This window comes from Anabrus simplex, chromosome 2 (genome assembly GCF_040414725.1).
Source record: "Anabrus simplex isolate iqAnaSimp1 chromosome 2, ASM4041472v1, whole genome shotgun sequence".
In the NCBI taxonomy this organism is placed as follows: Eukaryota; Metazoa; Arthropoda; class Insecta; order Orthoptera; family Tettigoniidae; genus Anabrus; species Anabrus simplex.
Genome location: NC_090266.1, coordinates 713,223,233 through 713,247,837, shown reverse-complemented (window position 1 = coordinate 713,247,837; position 24,605 = coordinate 713,223,233). Strand labels below are relative to the sequence as shown.

At 37.7% G+C, this 24,605-nt stretch overlaps 1 protein-coding gene across 1 annotated transcript in view; it reads right to left on the bottom strand.

The window, feature by feature from the left end:
- The window catches only part of LOC136863059 (uncharacterized), a 303,511-nt gene that overhangs the window by 82,224 nt on the left and 196,682 nt on the right, over positions 1-24,605 (bottom strand). Inside the window, exon 8 of the mRNA XM_067139388.2 lies at positions 10,623-10,895. Coding sequence (XP_066995489.2) covers positions 10,623-10,895 — 273 coding nt within the window. The remainder of the gene's footprint in view (positions 1-10,622; positions 10,896-24,605) is intronic.

The window sequence follows — 24,605 nt, the reverse complement described above, 5'->3', positions numbered from 1 at the left end:
GACCTCACCTTCAAATCCTTATTCCTTATTCAGCAGTTCACTAAAATATTCCACCCATCTGTCTAACATCTGATCTTTACCTCCAATGAGATTTCCCTCCTTATCTTTACAGAAAACTGCTCTGGGTTGAAATCCTTCCTTTATATCTTTCATCCTTATATAAGACTGTCTAGTTTCCTGAGCAGTCTTTCTCTCTTTTAATTCTTCAATCCACTGTTTCTCAAATTCTCTCTTTTTCTTCCTCCGTTCCTTGTCTGATTCCTTTCTCTTCTCTCTGTATTCTTCTACAGTAGTTCTTGTTCTTCTCTGTAACATTCTCCTTCTTGCCTTGTTCCTTTCTTCAATCTTCTTCCTACAATCTTCATCAAACCAGTGCTGAACCCTCGATTGTTTCTTCTGCCCAAAACTGTTTTGGCCATTTTGTGTATTATACTTTTAACTGTTTGCCATCTTACTTGAATACCCTCTCCTGTTTAATCTTCCACCTCATTAATGCTATTGTCAAAACCATTGCATATTGCTGTGGTATATTTTCATCCTTTCTTAACTTAGCATCATCAAACCTGGGTATAACAGCTCTTTTAATCTCTCTGTACTTGGCTATCCCTTGTCTGTATTTGACTCTTACCAGATAATGATCACTATCTCCATCTGCACCTTGACAGGCATCCACTTCCAGGATATCCAAAGCAAGCTGTCTATCTATAAGCACATGATCTATTTTGTTGTTTGCGATCCCGTCAGGGGAGCACCATGTTACTTTCCTTATATTCTTCCTTTGCATCCATGTGCTTTTAATAAGCATGTTATTACCCGTAGCAAAATCAACCAAACTTATACCATTATTGTTCAAAACCTCATGCAAACTCTCCTTACCAGCTGTTTTCCTGTAAGCAATTTCTCTTCCCAATTGGGCGTTGAAGTCCCCCACAACACCTTTAACATCATGCTTTGCCACTAGTGCTAATTCTTGTTCCAGTTGTTCATGAAATATATCTTTCTCTGCTGACTCTGCATCTTCTGTCGGTGCATATATATATATATATGAAAGATATATTGAAGAAGAAGTGGGCTTTTAGTCGTAGAACACAAATTCTGTCATTAATGGGCTTAAAGTTCAATATTACATTCTTATATGCATTATCAACAAGGAACCCTGTACTTCCGTTTCCTCTGTTTCCACAGCTATAGAACAAGGTGTGTGCCCCAGTTGCAAGTATTCCACTTCCATTCCATTTTACCTCTTGTATTGCTGCCACCATCACATTATATTTTTTCATTTCGTTCTTCAGATTCAATAATCCTCCAGGTTTATTCAGCATTCTTACATTCCATGTCATGAAATACCAATTCATATGCTGTTTCAGTTGCCAGGGTCATTTATCCATTACATCCGTCCGGTTTCCTTTGTCCTTTGGTTCCGCAACGAGAGTTTTTTTCCGAGGTAGGGTGGTTGACCCCATGCCCAACCTCCAACCTGGAGGACCAGGGTACTGCTCTTAGTCTGGCTCATTGCCTTAGACCTGTACAGCTTGGGTGGCCCTACCAGGAGCCGTAGCTCACGCTGCCATAGCTCTAAGGGTCATTTGAGCATGCAAGCCTCCACAAACATCTGGCAATGCTATATTACCTGCGGGAGGATTGAAATCTGTGAATGAAATAAAAGCTGTTTATTTCTGTATTTGTAATATTCCATTATTAGTTTCAGGCGGATAATTTGGTTTGGGCAACTTATGTATGGGCAAAATCCTCCTTGGTATTCTCCAAGTTGTGGTTCCAGAATGTTTTTTATCCTATTGTAAATTATGCGAGAGAAAATTTTGTAAGTGCAGTCCAAAAAGGTTATTCCTCTGTAATTGTCTGGATCAGTTTTATCTCCTTTTTTGAATAATGGATGGATTACGCCTGACGTTCAATGTTCTGTGATTTTCTCTGTGATCCACATTTTGACTAGATGCTGATGTAAATTTACAATTTGCTTGTTTCCATACGTTTTTCCAGATTTCTGCAAAGACTAGGTCTTCACTACATGCCTTACAATTTTTTACTTCCTTAATTGTGAATTCTACCTCATTGATAACTGGAGGATCTATTAGATCTGGGGTGGTTAGAACGGGTGTGTCAGTATTTACTTATAACGTTTCCAGTGGGTTATCGCAATTTAAAAGTTTGTTGAATGTCTCTGCGAGGATCTCTGCATTTCCTTCATTACTATGGGCTAACCTTCCTGATCTCTCAGCATTAATATTGGGGGCTCATATTTTTTAAGGTATTTCCCAAAGGCTTTATAATAATCTTGTGATTGTTTTTTTGTTAAAACTCTCTTCTATTCTTTGCAAGATATTTTTAAGATGTTTGTGTTTTGTTCAATGATTTTATGGGTTGACTTTCTGTGTTTTATCAGTTCAAAACTCTATCTGATTTTTGGGCTTGATGATTTATCCAAGCTTGGTGTCCTCTCAATTGCCTGGTCATTCTTCATCCCACCATTCATGTCTTTTCCTAGGATTTGTCGGAGCTAACTCTTCTGCTATCAATTTTAGTTTGGTAGTTAATTCTTCTAATGTATTAGTGTTGACAGAGCCTTCTCCTGTTTTCCTATAGTACTCCCTATTATTTATTAAGGTGGTAGGGTCGAATGTTTTCCTATTTTTATTTGGAGGTCTTTTCTTAACCCTTGGAGTTAATTTTATTTTGGTCTTAACAACATAGTGATCTGACCCTGAGTCTTCCCTCCTAAGGACTATGACACTGTAGATTTCACGATGGTGAAATTTATCCATGCAAAAGTGGTCCAGTTGCCATTCACCTTTTCGGAAATCAGGATGTTTTCAAGTTTTTAAATTGTGAGCTTTCCTTTGAAAGTATGTTGATTTTGAGATAAGATTGTGGTTTCTGCATAATTCAACCAATCTTTGACCGTTTTTATTTGTTCTCTTATGTGCTGGCCATTTTCCAATGATATCTCCGTACCTTCTTTCTTGTGCCAGTTGTGCGTTAAAATCACCAAGGAGAATTTTAACAATGTGATGGAAGTATGATGATGATGATGATGATGATTGTTGTTTAAAGGGGCCTAACATCGAGGTCATCGGCCCCTAATGGTAAGAAATGAGAAGAAATGGAATGACAAATTAAAAGTCCAAAATTCTCCACTGACCAAAATTCAAAACGTGAGGACGAAGAATGAATGGATGGAGATGAATTTAAAACGATCAGTGGATGCGACCCGCAATGCCTTACATTCACAGAAACTGATGTAAAACAGTATAATTACTGACCAAGGGACTGCTGCTATAGCATAACACTGAATCGATGATGCTTGCAGTCTAAAGGGGGTCCAAAATCCAAGTTATCGCCCCCTTATAACGGTACTTATCGCTAGGAAAGTAGAACCATGGTATTTGTCATGTTGCAGTACTAATCAAAAGTAGCGAAGATTCGTGGAATTCCACACATTATGGTACTAATCACAGGGTATGAAATTTGACATATTATATAGACCTATGTTTTTTTTTCACATTGCGGCACCATTTACAGGCAACGCAACTCTATGGTGTTCATCACATAAGAGTACTAACCACAGGGACCTGCACTATCCCCTGGTGTTCCTCATATGGTGGGTACTAATCATAGGCAAGGCAGAACCATGGTAGCTATCATCCCATGGTCCTGCTCATATGGTGGTACTAATCACTTTTACTGCAAAAGCCGACCGCACGGTGCTCCTGTGTGATACTAATCACAAACCTATTTGGTACCTAATATAGTGGTACTATGCGCAAGTAAAAGCGACCTATGATGTTCTCCGCGTGGTGGTACTAATCACAAGTAGTTTCATGGTTGCAAGACAATCAACCCTTGGTCGCCCCTTTTAGTCGCCTCTTACGACAGGCAGGGGATACCGCAGGTGTATTCTACATGTGCGTCCCCCACCCACAGGAGGTTGATGGAAGTATGTTGATTAAAGTTTGATCCAGGAGATCCCAGTTTTTTCTTGTGCTTCTTCTTTATCCTTTAGAGTGTTATTTTTCCAATTAGTGGGAGCATGTACATAGATTATCTATATATATATAAAATAACATATCCTGACTGACTGATTCATCATTGCCGAGCCAAAACTACTGGACATAAATAAGTGAAATTTTGGGGATACATTTATATTAGGGTGTAGGTGGTCACTAAGGCAGGAACTTTGGATATTCCGTCCCTAAGGGGGTGAAAAGGGGGGGGGGGGTGAATTTTTAAAATGATAATATCTATATCTAAAAAACTTCTAAGTTCACAGATGTAAAAATTGGTATTTGGAATCTCCTTTAAAAATAAAGAAACTCATTTTTTTGTTTTCGGAAAATCCCATTGGGGGAGGGGGGTATGAAAAAAGGGGTTGAACACCTATTATGAGGAGACATATCTCAGAAACCGAAGATGTTACAGACATGAAAATAGGTATTTGGAATCTCCTGTGAAAATAAAGAAACGCGAATTTCTGCGTTTTTAGATAATTCGATGAATAGGGGATGAACAGGAGTGAGAAACAGGGTGAATTTAAAAAAAGACTATATCTGCAAATTATCTCAGACACGTAACATATCAGAGATTTGAAAACTGGTATTTGGAATTTCCTGTAAAATCTAAGAAACGTAAATATATTTTTGGAAAATCCACTTAAGGGGAACTGAAAAAAGGGGTGAATTTTTAAAATTAGCATATCTACAGTATATCTCAAAAACTTAACATGTTGCAGACGTGAAAATTGGTATTTGGAATCTCCATTAAAAATAAGGAAACACGTATTCCTTGGTTTTCGGAAAAAACATTCAAGAAGGTGGGGGTAAAATGACTGAGAGGGTTGAATTATTTTTATTAGGATGCTGGTATCTCCAAAACTGATGATATTACAGACGTGAAAATTAGTGTTTGGAATCTCCTTTAAAAATAAAGAAACACGTATTTTTTGTTTTCAGAAAAAAAAAACCTTAAGGGGGTTAAAATGACTGAAAGAGGGGTTGAATTATTTTTATTAGGATACTGGTATCTCCAAAACTGAAGATATTACAGATGTGAAAATTGGTATTGGGAATCTTCTTTAAAAATAAACAAACACGTATTATTGTTTTAGGAAAATTCACTTAACTGGGTTGTAAAAAGGACTGAAAATTGTGTTGAACTCTTTTTATGAGGACCTTATATCTCAAAACCTGAAGATGTTGGAGACATGAAAATTTGTATTTGGAATCTTCTTTAAAAATAAAGAAACATGTATTTTTTTTGAAAATCCACTTAAGGGGGTGGGGTGGGTGAAAAGAACTGAAGAAAATGTTGAATTATTTTTATGAGGACACTTATATATCAAATATTGAAGATGTTACAGACATGAAAATTGGTATTTTTAATCTCTTTTAATTTTTTTTGCTTGTTGTTTAAAGGGGCCTAACATCGAGGTCATAGGCCCCTAATGGTATGAAATGAAATAACAACAAATTCAAATTCATCCACTGACCAAAATAAAATATTAAAAAAATAAAAAAATTGTCATGAAGAATGAATGGATGAACATGAACCCTACAAAAAAAAAAAAAAAAAACAGTGGATCAGACTCAAAAAGAAGGTAGTTAATTAGAGTATTACTGACCAAGGGACAATTTTTAAAGCACAATGATGCTTGATGTCTGAAGGGGTGCTAAATTCACGTCTAAGGTCCCACAGAATGGTACATATCGCAAGTAGAACCATGGTATTTGCATTTTGGGGTACTGATCAAAAGTAGCGAAGACTCACGGTGGTCCACACAAGATGGTACTATTCACAAGTATTGCAATTCGTACAGGGAACGCAGACCTATGGTGTTTCTCACACAATGGCGCCACTCATAGCCAGCGCAAACCAGTAAGGTTCCTCACCTAGGTGTACTAGTCACGGGCGCCGGTATTCCCGTGGTGTTCCTCACATAGTGGATACCAATCACAGGCAACGCTGACCCACGGTGCCGCTCATATAGCGGTACAACTCGCAGGCTACGCCCAGACCCGTGGTGTTGCTCACATGGGTACAACGCACGGGTACCGGAATCCACCAGGCCAGGCTTTTTACTGCAACTAATCACAAACCTATTTCGTACCAATTTAGTGATACTACTCGCAAGTACATGCAACCCATGGTGTTCCCCGCATGATGGTACGAATCAAGAGTAGTTTCATGGTTCTAATTCAATCATCCCTTGGTCGCCCCTTGTAGTCGCCTCTTACGACAGGCAGGGGATACCGCGGGTGTAATCTACATGTGCGTCCCCCACCCGCAGGGGGTAATCTCTTTTAAAAATACAGTAACATGTACTTTTTGTTTTGGAAAAAAAACACTTAAGGGGTGGGGGTTGTAAAAACGACTGTAAAAGGGTATGATTTCTTTTTATGAGGATACTTATGTCTCAATTACTGAGATGACACAGACATGAAAATTTGTATTTGCAATCTCCTTTAAAAAAAAAAAGAAACGCATATTCTTTTGTTTTCAGAAAATCCAATTAAGGGAAGGGGGAGATAAACTAATTGAAAAATGAGCTGAATTCTTTGTTTGAGGATACTTATATCTCAAAAACGAAGGATGTTATGAATGAGAAAATTGGTATTTGGAATCTCCTTTAAAAATAAAGACATGTATCTTGTGGCAGGGGAGGTGGGTGGAATCAACTTAGGGGGGCGTAAAGGAGTTGAATTATTTTTATGAGAATACAAATAAGAAGTGGACTTAAAACAATACACCCCTAAGGGGGTTTTGTCTGGGGGTGAAGAATTATGGTAGAAATATGCATTTATATGAAACCATTTGAATGATGAAGTTAAAAAACCAAATGATATCCTAGGTGTTAAATAACAGAAGGTTTAAACAAATTTAACCACTCAGAGAGTTAAATGGGGGTTAAGATCCGAAGACAAATATAGTCATTCCTTCCTCCGAAATGGTTTAACGTTCAAAGACAAAATTCCAATTCCAAATCCTAGGTGTGAAATAGGAAATATTTTTTAATGTTCCAACCCTGTGTTAAATGAGGTTAGCTGCGTAAACGAAATTATTCATCCCTCCAAATCTGTCTGATGTACAAAGTTGTAATTTTACTAGAAGTGTGTTCTTTTAAGTCCTAGGAGTAAAATATTGTATACTTCCAAATTTTTTTTCCTAAGGGGTTTAGATGGCAGTTGACTCTCCAAAACCCTTTCAGGCACTAACTTATTTTTAAAAATGAAATTTGGTCTTCTGTAGGTACTGTAGACGTTAATAAATATTTAAAAACATTCACCCCTTAAAAAGTATATATTCCTCCATTACTGTTTGACGTACAAAATTAAAATTTCACAGGTTGGTCGCTTTTACATCCCAGATTTTAAATGAGATAGGGTTTGAAACATTCAAATTCTTCCGTATGGGGTTCAAATGAGTGTTAGATCAGAAAATAAATACCGTAATCATTCCCCCAAAACATTTGATGTACAAACTTAGGGCGTATTTTACAGCCTTAGCTGACAGTGAACTCTCCAAAAAGTAAATCTTTGAATAATAATTTTCAGTTTAAAGCCACAGCGAAGCAAGGGTATCTTGCTAGTATTACTATATTACTACAGTCCCATGTGAATTAATCGGAACACAACAATAATATTAACTCTTTTTTTTTTTGCACGTATTCACCTAATATATATCTTTAATCTTTGCAAATAGATAATATGTCCTCCTTTCTGTTTTATAAGTTGCTTTACATAATTTGGCATAGATTCCACAAGCGCTGAGCACATATTTCTAAGTTTGTCATCATGAAACCACACTGTAACTAGATACTCTATGATGCATATTTTTGATGAACAGCCAAGTTTTGTGAGTATCATTTTCAAATAGGCCACATGTTTTCTGTTGGATTAATGTCAGAGGAGCTCCCTGGCCACTCTAAGATGCAAATACTGTTCTCACTGAAGAATTTCTTCACTTTCTTTGAAGTATAGTAAGGAGACAAATCTTCATGAAAAATTTGGTTACCATCTAGAAACCTCTTCCGCAGCACACCAATAACCTTAGATGTACTGGTCACATTTAATCATCCCACTGTCTGGTACTTAAGAGTCCCAATTCTTCATACGTGAAACATCCCCCCAAAACATAATCTTTACAGGGTGTTTTACAGTCTGTTGCACTTATCACTTATCAGCTCATTCTTTACTCTGAGCACATATCAAATGCTCTGGTCCTACACTTCAATGTGACACGAATCAGAGAAAAGAACTTTCTTACAGTGTTCCATTGCCCAATCCTGATGATTATGTGCTCACAAGAGATGTTTCCTGCACATTTTTCCTGTTAGCAGGCTTTTTTTTTTCTTTTTTTTTTTCTTTTTCTTTTACAGGTTTGAAGGCTTTCCTTCCAGCTGGCAGAAGTTTATAACAAATATTAGAAATGTGCAAATTCACTCTCCTTCATCCCAAATCACGAGCCAAGTAAACAGCAGTGACCCTGGGATTTGATTTGGTTCTTCTGAGGAGAAAACGTACGTCAGTTGGCATCGTTTTCTTTTTCCTACTACAGTTTCCCTTTTCCTTAGATGAAACTGAGCCAGTCAGTGCCACTGAATAATTTTAGTTGCAGTGCCTACACCAACTCTCCTTGTGTCATGCATGTATTCTGAGATAATGCTAGTCACACTACACATCTTGAGAGTCATATTCATTTGAAAACATAAATATTACTTATCACTAAGTATTACTAATTACATCAAAATTCCACATTGAAATAAATATACTTTTAACCTAAGACAATCATCACACAGATTATTTACCAATGAATAACAGTGCAAAGAATGCATAGAGAGCACAGGATCTATGAATAAGCATGGTGTAATACACTGTTGCCAACAATTGGGAAAATAAATTAAAAACCTTATTCCAATTAATTTGCACAGTAATATAAGTTTATTGCTCCCTGGTTATGTCAAAATCTTTGGTTGCTCATTATGGGAAATTATTGACCATCTAGTACACTACCGGTCAAAAGTTTTCGATCACCCGTGCACAAAACTAGATACTTTATTTCAATGTACAAACACATCGTAAAAACTAAATAGACCAACAAAATATATATTTTCTCTCTCTATCATTAAGTAGAATACAATATGGTTTATATTTTAGCCTCGTCAAAGTATCCACCCTTTGCCCTCCGAACAGCTGCACAAACTCTTGGCATTCTGGAAATAAGATTTTGTAGTGTTTGTGTAGATATTGCAGTCCAACAGCTCTGTAAATTATTCCATAGCTCTTCAACATTAGTTAACCTCAGTTTTTGGACCTCCCTGTCATGTTAATCTCATAACAGTTCAATGGGATTTAAGTCTGCTGACTGACTTGGCCAAATCATATTTTTCAGTTCCCCACATTTCTCTTTTCTATTGACATACCCTCTACACAATTTAGAAGAATGTTTCGGGTCATGGTCCTGCTGCAGAACAAACCCACGACCAATAAGCCTCTTGCCAGATGGAACTGCATTGTTGATCAGTATCCTGTGATATCCTTCCTTCTTTAATGTTCCATTAATTCGCACTAGATCACCGACTTTATCACCCGCAAAACATCCCCACACCATAACCGATCCTCCACCATGCTTCACTGTAGGTGTCATACACTGACTCTTCATACGTTCCCCATGAAGTCAAAGAACAAACATTCGACGATGGCTCCCAAATACTTCAAACTTCGATTCATCTGTGAAAAACACCTTGGACCATTGCTGCACGCTCCAGTTTTTATGTTGCTGTTCCCATTGCATTCTTTTCACCTTATTTTGTGTCCGTATAAAGATTTTTTGGCCACTATGCACTCCTTTAAACCTCGTTAATGAATAAGGTGTTGCACTGTTGAGACACAGATTGGAGCAGCTCGCATATTATTGACTTCCTCGCGAATTTCAGGTGCCATACGAGTCCTCTGACGGTTACTCTGTACACATAAGAACCGATCTTCCCTGTATGATGTTACACTGGGTCTTCCAGATCGCGAAACACTTGCATTGGCACCGGTTTGCTTGAACCGCTGCACTGTATACACCACTGTAGATTGGGCTACGCCAACTTTTGTTGCTATTGTCCTACTAGAATACCCTTCGTGATGCAGAGCTACAATTACAGCACGTTTTTCAGTTCCAATCTCCTGCTTCCGTCCCATTTGGAGGTAATATGGTATGCACCTGATCAGATAAACACACTGCTAGCTTCACACAGTGTACTGAAAACTAATGTGAACTATTTGCTACACAGACAGCTGAAGGAATGAGGCCTATTCGAGTGGACATGTCTTGGGTAAAGACACGTCAGTGTTGTTGAGGTTACTCATCAGCGACCCTCCATGCGGAGAACCAGTCAAATACACAACGGAGTCGTTCCGTCTTTACATGTTTATACTTGTTTTATTAACAGAACAGGGCTATGATAGATTATTTAAAATTACATCTCTGTCTTAACCACAAATCCATAGTTGTGATAGGTGATCGAAAACTTTTGACCGGTAGTGTATAAAAGCTTGTAAGTTTTGCACAAGATTGTCCATAATTTGTGAACCTTGTTGGCACCACCAACAGCTTCTACTTACCACATTATCTAAACTACGAAGGCAGTTCTCCATGCCATGGAGAACATTGCTGTTCCGATATGGAAGCCGGCCAGCAAACGTCCAATCTTGCAGCCAGCTACAACCCTCATCATGGAGAGCATGGCAGAGGCACTTGAAGGTATGAGCTCCATTTGGAATAGGTAGGCCTTGAGCTAAAGCTTGAAAGATAGTAGCTCGCACTCCACAATAGTTATCACCACGAATTTTCCGTAAATATTTCACACCCAGCTTGGAAGGAATTTCAGCATAACCCTATGGATATGACACACAATATGAGTGAATAGTATTTAGTACACAAGCATCAAATTTAAGAAATAATAAAGTAAAAAACATAAATATATATAGGCATAGAAACTTTTATAACTCAACCATTGAACATTTTCTTTAACGATATGTTGACTACTAGTAGAAATTCCCACTGTAAAATATGTTGTGATCATATTCCACCAGAATGAGATTTTAAATTTTTTTATTTTTTACTTTTTTTACAATTTGCTTTACGTAGCACTGAAACAGATAGGCCTTATAGCGATGATGGGATAGGAAAGTGCTAGGAGTGGGACCAAAGCCATCGCTGTGGCCTTAAGGAACAGCCCCAGCATTTGCCTGGTGTGAAGATGGGAAACCATGGAAAACCACCCTCAGGGCTGTCAACAGTGGGGTTCAAACCCACTATCTCCTGAATGCAAGTTGACAGCTACATGACCCAAACTGCACAGCAACTTTCTCAGTACTAGAATGAGTTTTCAGGTTGTTACACAGTTCATTTACAACCTTCATTCTAAGGGTACATCTGCAGGATTGGAAAGCATGCATACCTCTATTCACGTAAATAAAAACAGTAAGTATTCTGATTGCAAAATGCTTCTACATTTTGCTGTAATCAGTCTCTTGAATGAGTCTATACCTTCAGGAATTAATAATAATAATGTTATTTGTTTTACGTCACACTAACTACCCTTTTAAGGTTTTCGGAGACGCCGAGGTGCCGGAATTTAGTCCCGCAGGAGTTCTTTTACGTGCCAGTAAATCTACCGACACGAGGCTGACGTATTTGAGCACCTTCAAATACCACCGGACTGAGCCAGGATCGAACCTGCCAAGTTAGGGTCAGAAGGCCAGCGCCTTAACCGTCTGAGCCACTCAGCCCGGCACCTTCAGGAATTATAGCATTGTAATGTTTATATACTTTATAAACTATGTGGGTGTCAAGCAGAAAATAAACACACTTTTCATTGTCTAGCACATCTAGTCTCAATGCCAGCTTTAGGAAGATCTTCGAATACCTCTTGGTCATGTTGAGATATTTTTTATAAGTTGCTTTATGTCGCACAGACACAGATAGGTCTTATGGTAACGATGGGATAGGAAATTACAAGGAGTGGGAAGAAAGTGGCCGTCCGTGGCCTTAACTAAGGTACATCCCCAGCATTTGCTTGGTGAGAAAATGGGAAACCACGGAAAACCATCTTCAGGGCTGCTGACAGTGTGGTTCGAACCCACTATCTCCGGAATACTGGATACTAGCCGCACTCAAGGGACTGCAGCTATTAAGCTCGGTGGTCATATTAGGTGATTAGCTTGTAAGCATCCTGATGTTCAGTAAATCAACATTTGTAATAGAGGGAAAGTGGCCAATTGGCTTTGTACAAAAATGTAGAAATGAGGTATTAGTGCATCATTCATAATATCATGGTATTACCTTGTGAAAGTGTTTAGCTTCTGCTACAGATCCAACAGCTATGAAGACATGCTTGCTTCCCTTCTTCCTTTTGAGTTCTTCCAGACTGAGGCATATTAATTGTTATTGAGAATTAAGAAAAGAAGACAACGTGAATGTGTATTACTGAGAAGAATACACATAATGTTCTGCAACAAATTTAGTTATAGCCATGTTTTAATATAGGCCTTGTACATGACAGTGAATTAATGTGTTATGAAATAATTACTGTATTTATGCGAATAATCCCCGCCGCCGAATAATCCACGCACCCTAATTTTTAGGAAGGCTCATTTTGAAAAAATTAAATTAACTAAAATTCCTTCCATCGAAAGCATAACGTAGGCATAAACAAACATTTAATATGACTCCGCGAGGTCCACGTGGTCTTTAGCAAATATGAATATGTAAATTTACGGATATAGTTGCTTTGCCTGATATGATAAAATACATTATCACTGCTAAGAAATATATTTGCCATGAAAATTAGCTAGTAGGTTTACTTACGTGACAAATATTTAACTAATCAGAAGTTGCAATTGGCTCAATTCCCTGTAGATCGGAATATTCGTTGTCTGTTGCATCACTAGAATCCTCTCCTAAACGACTTACACATTTGTCACACTTGACGTGTAGAACACTTCTCACACGCGGTCTCTTTACTTGGATAGTAACACGACCAGTGGTGGATAATTCTTTTCGTGCAAAGTAAACACTTGATATCGTAATCTACAATCTTCATATCCGTATTGACGAACTACACAATTATAAATGGGAAAGGAATTCTACCTTATCAATACTTGTTTATTAGAATTATTATACTACAATTTCGGGTCATCCTTAGCTGAACAATACATTTACATATAGTACATCAAGCAATGATTGATAATACTTTGTCTGGGGAATGCCATATGATAACAAATGTTTGAATACGTCCAAGTGGTGCATGTCAAATCGGGAACTGACATGTGCGTCACTTTGTGTGACGCTGCAAGTATATGTCTATAATAACATATTTTTAACTTAAAATTGGTTTGTACAACACTATTTTAAGTTAAAGCTAATTTATAAGTATATATGGCTAAAAACAATATATATATTAGAAAACTTCATGCACATAAACGTTCGTATCTTGCGTATACCCAGATCATCAGTTGACTTCTGTGTTTGAGTCTTTCGTCATGGTTGTGCATTTGGTTGCACTTGGACTTAAGGTACTGCACTGTGTTGCAATGCAGATGGAAGCGAAAGCCTTCCTCCCCTCGTCATAAGAAAGTTTGATAAGCCACGTTGACTTAAGGGCATCGGATACTTTCCGTACAAGTGTAGGACATCTAAAATTCATACAACACAGTAATCCAATGAAGGGAGCTAGCATAACCAAATGCACAACCATGACAAAAGACTCAAACACAGAAGTCAACTGATGAACTGGGTATACGCAAGATACGAAGGTTTATGTGCATGAAGTTTTCTTATATATATATTGTTTTTAGCCATATATACTTATAAATTAGCTTTAAGTTAAGATAGTGTTGTACAAACCAATTTTAAGTTAAAAGTATGTTATTATAGACATATACTTGCAGTGTCACACACAGTGATGCACATATCGGTGCCTGATTTGACATGTCCCACTTGGACGTATTCGAACATTTGTTATCATATGGCATTCCCCAGATAAAGTAATATCAATCATTGCTTGATGTACTATATGTGAGTGTATTGTTCAGCTGAGGATAACCCGAAATTGGGGATCGAAACCGGTACTGTAGTATAATAATTATAATAAACAAGTATTTATAAGGTGGAATAAGGTGGATGCAAAATGGCGCCTGGTAATGACGATGTGTTTTATCCTCCGTGTAAATTAACCGTAAAATGCGATGAAAAGTGCGGAAAATGTCGAAGATTAGTGAAAAATGGAATGTTGTGTGATTCATGTGATCGATGGTGGCATTATAAGTGCGGAAATTGCCCTAGAGACGTAAAAACTAATGAAAATGTCGACTGGATTTGTGAGCAGTGTGTTCGGAATGTTGTTGTTGGGGACGGCGTTGACGAAGCACCGAAAACAGTCGATGAGGAATATAAAAGTGCATTAGAAATTATAAACATTCCAAAAAAGGACAATGAGACTCTTAAAGTTGAAAAATCAAGAATTAAAAGAAAGACTGCGATCGCTAGAATTTGGGACTGACCATTCTTCGAGTGATGTACCAGTAACAAACTCGAGCACGTGGTGTCAAGTAGTTCATGGATGGCCGGCTAAGAAGAAATCTACAACTGAATTTCCGGAAATAAACATCAGAAATAGGTTTTCTGCCCTGAATAATTTAATTCTGGAAGAAAATGATCGCGCGTGTGAAACCAAATCATCGCGATCCGCTGCCGTTGCCGTGCCGAGGTAAAAATTTAGGCCTAGATTTCAGATTCAAGACCCAGTTAGCCCTAAATCAGCAAAGGTAGCTGTGTTTGGTGATAGCCAAGGAAGGGGAATTGCGGGAGTGATAAACAATGAGAATATAGCAGCAACCGGAGAAATATATCCAGGAGCTTCTATCAGCAGTGTCCTGGAAAACGTAGAAGCAACTAGGAACTTCGGGAGCGGCGATGCAGTGCGTATCATCTGTGGGACGAACGACGTAGCTCACGACGATGCCAAGAATGTAAGATCACAACTTAAACATACACTAGGGAAGCTGACCCACACTAACGTCTTTGTAGTGAACGTGCCCCACAGGCATGATCTGAGTAGAGACTCGTGTGTGTGAACATTGAAGTGGACAAGGTCAATACAGATATTGTTAAAATTTGTAAACATTTTCAGAATACTCAGGTTATTGAATGCAGCAGTTTTGAGAGAGATACTGTTATACAAAACATGGCCTCCATCTAAGCAATTCAGGTAAACGAAAGATAGCAAATATTGTTCTAGATTTTGTTAATCTTAAGATATGTATTGTAAAACAGGCAACTCCCTTGAGTTATAATACTGACCAGGAAAACTAGTAGAAAGAGCCAGCTGTACTTCAAGCTGGCTCAATCAACTACAAAATGAAACTCAGGAAAGTAAGGAATTTCAAGCTACCCAATTGCAACAGTCAAGTTTTAGGGAGGAAGGGGGTCTGAGATTGCTCTTGGTAAACTGTCAAAGAGTAGTAAATAAACAATTAAAATTCAGTACATTGATAGAATCTTATGAGACTGGTGTGGTGATAGGAGTGGAATCGTGGTTGAGAAAAGGGGTGGGTAATAGAGAAGTATTTCCAGAAGCGTAGAGACTGAGGAGATAAAAAGGGAGGGGGGGGGGGGTGTTTATTCTGGTGAAGGAAACTTACTGTTCCCATGAATGGTTTACTGATGAAAGGGATGAAATATCAGGGATAAAATTAGTTTGTGATAATATGAATGAGGTGGGAATTATAGAAATATTTGAGAAAATAATAGATTATACTCATAAAAACAATAATAATGATATGGTAATAATTGGGGGGAGATCTACATTTGCCTGAAGTTGAATGGAATGGAGCTGCAAGTCAAGCCCATGAACAGAAACTGGCAAATAAGTTAATTTGGGAGGGAGGATTTACACAAGAAGTACAAGAACGAACTCGTCTCAATAACTTTCTAGATGTGTTCTTGGTTAAACCATGGGAAATTGAAGAGAAAACTGAGGTAATTGAAGGAATAGGAGACCATAAGGCTGTAATAATGGATGTAGGACTCATACCAAAAAGGCTTAATAAAAGGTTTACACAAGACAAGAAATTATACAGAAAAACTAAAGTTGATGAATTTGGGACTTACCTTAAATCACAATTCAGTTGTTGGATAAGTGAAGGGAGTAATGTGGATATACTTTGGGCTAAATTGAAAGGAATCATTTGGGAAGGAGAGAAGAAATTTGTACCTGTTAAGAAGGATAAAATGACCTCAGACCCTGTTAATTATACAAGGGAAATAAGAAAATGAAAAAGAAAATGTAGAATAGTAAACAGGAAAATCAAAGAGGGTAGGGAGAGTAGAGAAACTAGAAAACAGCTAAAGAGGAAACTGAATAGAGTGAAAAAGGAAGCAAAAGAGAATTATATGAATGGCATACTTCAAGAGGGTAATGACCACAAAGGGAAATGGAAAAAGCTGTATTCATATATCAGGAATCAAAAAGGAAAAGGAATCCGAATTCCTACAATGGTGGGAGAAGGGGGTGAACACTATTTAACAGATACTGAAAAAGCAAACCTATTTAGTAGGGAATTCAGAGATTCAGTAGATGATTGTCAGGAGTTGGAAACAGAAACAGAAGATAGAGAGGGAGAGACACAGAGGGAAACAAGAAGCTTCTCATTCACAAATGAAGATATTTGCAGAGAAATCCAACTGCTTCAGCAAGGAAAAGCAGCAGGAAGTGATCAAATTATGGGGGAGGTATTAAAGACAATGGGGTGGTACATAGTGCCTTATTTAAAATTTCTCTTTGACTATGTCATTAATAGTGTAATACCAAAGAAATGGAAGGAATCTATAATAATACCAATCTATAAAGGAAAGGGTGATAAAAGGAAACCAGAGAACTACAGACCAATCAGCCTGACCAGTATAGTTTGTAAAATACTGGAGAGTTTAATATCAAAGTACATCAGAGGGATATGTGATGATAAAAATTGGTTCATGAGGAGCCAGTATGGATTTAGAAAGAAATTTTCTTGTGAGGCTCAACTGGTGGGATTTCAGCAGGACATATCAGATCAATTGGATTCAGGAGGTCAGTTAGATTGCATAGCCATAGATCTTTCCAAAGCCTTTGATAGAGTGGAACATGGAATATTATCAAAGAAGTTGGAGGGAATAGGATTGGACGTAAGGGTTACACGTTGGATAAAAACATTTCTAAATTCAAGGGTTCAGAAAGTCAAAGTAGGAAATAATGTATCGCAGGTAGAGAAAGTTTGGAAGGGAATTGCACAGGGTAGTATAATCGGTCCGTTACTTTTCTTAATATACGCAAATGATTTAGGGAACAATATAACATCAAAAATAAGATTGTATGCAGATGACATAATTGTTTATAGGGAAATAAATAACATTGAGGATTGTTCAGAATTACAAAGGGACCTTGAAAGTATCCAACAATGGGTTGAAAAAAATAATATGAAGGTTAATGGAGGCAAATCAACTGTTACAACTTTTACAAACAGGAGCTTTAAAACTGAATTTGAATATACTTTGGATGAGGTAGTTATCCCAAAAGATGGCAAGTGCAAATACTTAGGTGTGAGATTTGAAAGTAATTTGCACTGGAAGGGTCATGTTGATGACATTGTTGGGAAAGCATACAGATCGTTACATGTCGTAATGAGACTACTTAAAGGATGCAATAGAGAATTAAAAGACAAAAGTTACTTGAGTATGGTTCGTCCATTATTGAAATATGCAAACAGTGTTTGGGATCCTCACCAAGAATACCTAATAAAAGAAATAGATAGTGTGCAGAGGAAAGCAGCAAGATTTGTAACAGGGGATTTCAGGAGAAAGAGTAGTGTATCAGAAATGTTAAAGGTACTTCGGTGGGAAACTTTAAGTAAGAGAAGGGAGAAAACTAGACTTATAGGATTATATTGAGCCTATACAAGAGAGTTGGAAAATAATTATATCGGCAGAACAGACTACAAATATAAAATTAGAAGGAATTTTAGCAGAAGCAATTGGGGTAAATTTTCATTCATGGGGAAGGGTGTGAAGGAGTGGAACAGTTTACCAGGGGTAGTGTTTGATCCTTTTCCAAAATCTGTACAGATATTCAAGAAGAGAATAAACAGCAACAGAGAAAATAAATGAAGTGTTAGAGGGTATTCGACCAGTGCAGGTTATTGTAAATTTAAAAAAAATATGTGTGTGAATAAATTAATTCCATCCCCTGGTCTAAGGAGTTTGGACAGCCAAAGTAGGGGACTGCCTGTAGGGGTGAAGTACAATGGGGACTTAGAGGGCCCTGGGACCGCTACGGTAGCTGTGAAGGCCCTTCAGGAACTCTGAAAAGTGGTGGCAAAAGGGGCTCTGGTTAAGACGCAGAATAGGTTCCAGAATGGGTAAAAAAAGGAAATAAATGCAATGTAAAGTTTAATCTTATACCAGTTGTATAGTATCATTTGAAGTAATTCCACATACTGTATATCAGCTGACTATATTTGTAAGTAGTACAGGAGATATTATAAGTAGAATTTTGTAAACAATATAAATTTATTAAGGATGAGTTGTGTGTTTAATAGAAAAAATTGTTAGCGTAAATTGTATAATATTGTATTGTAGGAAAATTTTCTTCTCTTGTTAATTTAATATTTAGTGCTTGACAATAACGTATTTTAGTGTACCATTTGCCACCGAGGTAGACACCTCATTTGCAAATAAAGAGATTTTGATTTGATTTTGATTCCTTTCCTATTTATAATTATAAACACTTGAAACAGAAATGCCAGCAAATTTGGATGTTAGTTTTGTGGTACAATAATACCTCGTCAATTCGAAGTCTTGGAAATGCAGAGAACGGATTTCGAATTAACCGACAACTTGTAATTCAGAAAGGCCAACCCTCACCGCATCACAAAATATTCTAATACCCATTACTGCATGCAATTATCATTGATTCACAGTTTAAAACTTTCAAATGCCATGAAAAAGCTATTTCCAACACCTATCCAATAAGGTGCGTATACAGAATTCATTTATGCTAGCTCCCTTCATTGGATTACTATGTTGTATGAATTTTAGATGCCCTACACTTGTACGGAAAGTATCCGATGCCCTTAAAACAATGTAGCTAATCGAACTTTCTTATGACGAGCGGAGGAATGCTTTCGCTTCCGTCTGCATTTCAACACAGTGCAGTACCACAAGTCCGTTTGGGCTCGGCATTAAAAAAGAAAAAGCAGTTTCATCGGCACTGACAGTATTGTTCGGTGCATACGAATTGGTTATAATTATGAGCCACACTTTTTCGCCAACTGACAGCATCGCCAGTGTTTGTGGATTCTGCTCCATCGCACACTGCCTGTTATGTGATATTGTGGCGTTCCTTAAAACGCCGAATACAAAAGAATTACGTTTTCACTCGAACTTCAACTATGAAACACACTATAGACACATCGAAGTGAGTGAACGTGCGAAAAGCTACCCCTGCATGTTCTGGAAGACGTGTTCTATCATGACATGGAGAAATTTTGAATTACTCTGTAAAATACTATTTTGTAATGTAAAGGCAGTTTAGAATTAAAAGTCTAAATTGTTTTCTGTTCAAATATGACATGTGGGGAGTTTTCTTCCATCTGCGTTTACACAAAGCATAATTGTACACTCCACATCGAAAAACTAGGTGAGCCTAAAGTTTGTTGCCAACCTCGACGCAAACAAAACCCGCACCACAATTTCGTGCCTCAATTTAAAAAAAAGTAGGGATTATTCGCGTAAATACGGTAATACCGTTACGGTCACAATTTTTATTAAGTTGTATTCCACATCACATTTCACCACTTATACTCTATCGTCAGGGGGTGAAATTGCGACATTCAACTGCGATAAAGTATATGCGCTGAGATACACTGTGGAATACAACTTAATAAAAATTGTGACTGGTAACAGTATTATTATTTCATAACAAAATTCTGTTATGCTTTTGCTCGTGGGGAGGGCAATGTTGATTACTCATATATGAGACTAAACCATGGAGTATCAGGACATCACATAAATTTAAAAATTATTTCAATTATTGAAATTATACAGCAAGAATAGTATTTAGTGCAAGTACGTTAATAACCAGTTTGTGGTATAATTACCCATATAAAGATTTTTTTCATAAACCTAACCATTTTCATCCCCCCTACTTGAAAATATTGCTCCCTTCTATTGTTATCTTCCTTTCAAATACTGTTGTCACTTATTTTTACTAAAAAATAATAAAAACTTATTCCTTTATCTCAAAGCTTGTGACTTAAGCCCAAAGAAAGAGATATAAAGACTGGGATGATTGTTGTACCTTAAAATTAAATTAGAGTGATCAGTCCCATATGTATAATATGCATAACCGTGCAACTGTAGCACTCAACATGGTCATTTTAAGATAAAACATGCATTCTAAGCATGCTCAATAAATTTCTGTGATGTAGGGTACTAGCCTTACTTACACATAAGCCCAGTGAGAATTTCTCCTTTAACGGTTTAGGAACTACCGGTGCATGTAATAATCTGATCTGCCTGAGCACACACAGGGTCACAGCTCAGAACACGTCTGAGAAGAACACACTTATTCCATAGTATCTGGTATTCTGATTTGTTTATAGGAAGGGTAGTTAGGGATTGGAATAACTTAGCAGGGGATATGTTCAATAAATTTCCAATTTCTTTTAAATCATTTAAGAAAAGGCTAGGAAGACAACAGATAGGGAATCGGCCACCTGGGCGACTGCCCTAAGTGCAGATCAGTATTGACTGATGGATTGATTGGCTGATTAATTGATTGAGACTAATTTGCATGGCCACATACTATGCCACTCATCTGTTGCCCATGACTGCATACTGCGACTACCATTATCTCACAAGGGAACAATTGATAAGTTCACATGAAAATCGATAATTACATTTCACAGAGCGGATAAGGGGACCATAAGAGAGAAATGTACAAAAATTTACCTGCCATTTTGAGCTGTAAAGTCCTGAATTAAAATGGAAGTGTCTAACAAGACTGCATGTGTTAGCATATAACTGGACATGAACAGCCCTGGTGACCAGCTGAAGAAAGTGTGTTACCTTGAGCTTTCTGTGCCAGGCATTTAACACAGGTTCCTTTGAAAGAGCAGTCATGAATCTGACTACTGTTCTTGAGTATGCATTATGTTATTTCCATGAAGAAGGTTTCTCTTCTTCCCATGAAATAACTTCGGAAGAAGGGGAGATGGGCTGACATGTGATCGAACTAATTCAAAATCATCCCATGGTTGCCAGCATTGTCTCAGAGTCATGTCTGTGGAGTAGTTATCGCGAAAGTGATAGTGGAAGCGATGACACCACATCTTCATTATCTGAAAGAGAAGGAGCACACCATTGCCAGCTACGAGAGGTTTTACAGATTCGATTTTAAGCCCAGTCTGATTCTCGTCAATCCAGTGAAGCAACACCAAAGTCGCCTGACAAACCTACCAGCTGAAGCTATGCTACCATTCCACAGAAGAAAGTGAAACGCACTGCAGATCTTGCGTACAAGAGGAAAGCTGTATATTTTTGGTTAAATAAGAGGGAAGAAGGGGAGGGGAAGGGGGTAAGAAGTGGCTTTCATTAATCACTGCTTGCAAAATTTGGCATATGGTGACGTCAACGCAACAACTGTACATGTGGAAGAACCAATTAGAATCTATGTCAGCAAGTCCTGTTGAACACAGGAAACTAACGTATAAAAAGTTATCTTTCCGCTTTGCAGAGGCAAGAAGATTGAAGTGGAATGTTTGCAATGAAGACCTGCGACTGTGGGCCTTGGAACTTTCAAGAGAGATTTCAATAGGACAAAGGAATATCAGCGCATCTACTGGTTGGTTGAGTTACTTCAAGAACAAGTACAGAATCAAAAGTGGAAAAATCATTAAATTTGTATCTTGTGCACATCTGCAAGAAGGAGAGGAAAAAGATAAAGTCACAAAGAAATTTGTAGAAGCAGCTACATAGCAAATTTTAGACTACACCCCTTCTTCAATACGCAAGACAGATCACGGGTTTCATGCATGAAATGAAAGCAAAAAGGACCCTTTATCATTTGTTGATGAGAAACATACAATCAATCAATCAATCAATCAATCAATGCACTCACCCATTCTTACACAATTATGCCTACAGTTAGTAGGGCCGGTACTCCTTTCCCAAAATTATTCATTGCACTACAAGAGACAACTGGAACTTTCGGTCCATGAGTTTCCAAAGAAATGTTTCATGCCAAAAAGATAATTGCAACAGCTAGAAAATCAAGGAAAATGGGAAAAAAAGAATTAAAGTATTGGTTTAAAGAAGCCTTCTTCCCATTTGCGGAAGACAAGTGTTTGCTACTGCTAGATTCCTGAACTACTTATAATAATAAATGCTGTCTCGAAGTCTTTCCTTCAAGCAACAGTCCAGAAATCCTCCAGATTCCTCCCAGGACTTTAAGGGAAATACTACCCTTGGATAAGTTTTCTTTCAGCAATGGAAGGCTTTGTATTGCCATTTAATGGATATTTTGTCAGCTTGTGAAGACTTTCAGTTAGATGTTTGTCAGAGAAAAAACATACTGAAAATGCAATCCTTCATTTATTTTAAATTTTCTTCCCCACGGTTTAAGGATACGATTAAATATTCATTGTTCACAACCAATTACACAACCGAGAGACTTCCTGAGTAGTTTGAAACGCTGGCAAAATATTGCTTCCAAACAAGTAAGGAAAACTGTGAAAAACAATGTGTCCTTAAAGTGCATATTCATTCTGCGTGGTTTCAAAACTATTTGGGTTTTTATCATGTAATTAACGCACCTCATTTATGTTTCACATTTGTTCCCTAACAATAAAGTAACTTGCCTGTTTCCTCTATCTCTCTCATGATGATGATGATGCTTGTTGTTTAAAGGGGCCTAACATCTAGGTCATTGACCCCTAATGGTACGAAATGAGATGAAATACAATGACAATTTAAAAGTACAAAATTCATCCACTGACCAGAATTCAAAACGTGATGATGAAGAATGAATGGATGAATACAAATTTAAAACAACCAGTGGATCCGACCCGCAATGCCTCCTCTTCTCAGAAACTATATTACTTACCAAGGGACTGCTTCCAGAGAACAATCCTGAATTGATGATGCTTGTTGTCTAATGGGGTCCAAAATCCAGGCCAACGGCCCCTGATAACGGTACTTATTGATAGGAGAGTAGAACCATGGTATTCTCAAGTTGCGGTACTAATCAAGAGTAGCATAAACATTATGGTACTACTCACAAGTATTGTACGTCGCACAGGTAACGCAGACCTACGATGTCGCACATATAGTGGTACCAATCACAGGCAACACTCAGACCCGTGGTGTTTCTCACATAATGGTAAAAATCACAGGCAAACGTAAGCCCGTGATGTTCTGCATATAATGGTACTAGTCACAGATACTGGAAACCCACAGTGAACCGCTCTCTGCTGCTACTAATCACAAACCTATTGTGTACCTAACATAGTGGTCCTACCCGCAAGTAAAGTAGACCCATGGTGTTCCCCGCATGATGGTACTTGTGATGTGAAAATGGGAACTAATATTTACTGGACATAACTGAATTATAACATCAAAGCATCTAAGAGTATTTATTTATTCATCTGTCATGTCGACTTGTGTATCGAGCCGTTATCAATATTATCGGCCATTGTTGGAACTGTTATCTAACTGTGGAGGTTACCAGACAAATTTAATTCAAGTTATTTATCCATTATTGTCACGCATTTGACTGGACTATGTGATGCGCTGAATTATCATTTGTAACTTATGCGCACCTTCGCGGTGCACGCGTTGAATTGTGGGACTGGCTACTCGCCCAGCTCAGAGTGTGAGCTCAGTAGTCTGCAGTAGTCTGGTCGCCGCTACTCCCCAAGATGGCTGTGTTGTGTGAAGCTCCCAAGTGGACGGCTTGGCAAGAAGGGAAAGCGATTACAATGGAGCCGGACTCCGGTGGTTAAAAGATGATGTTAGCGCTAGGCCCTGTTATTCTTTTGAAAGTTATCCAGTGTGCTCCAACCTTAATATTTTCTTAATGTAACATGTAAACTTGGTGCTAGTAGTTAACCGTTATCGGTATGAAAAGTTTTAAGTGTCTTGTAAGTTGGATATCTTAACTCCAAGTAAGTACTGAAAATTATAATTTATTGAAGGGATCCCGTTCGTTCAGACACTAGAGTGAGTAATTTCATCGTGGACATGACCAACATCATAAACGCAACTTTTGGTATAGTGTAACCTTGTAAGCAAAATTTGATATATATCTGAACTGAATCGGTCGGAAAAAGAAAATTAATGTAATGTAGGGAGATCGGGATCGCTAGTTATGCGTCTATGAGGTGGTATTTTGTGTAAGTGATTTTATCTTATGCTTTTGTCGGTGTGCATTATTGCCAACTGTTCTTCTTGATGTTCATAAGGATGATAATTATTATTATTATTATTATTATTATTATTATTATTATTAC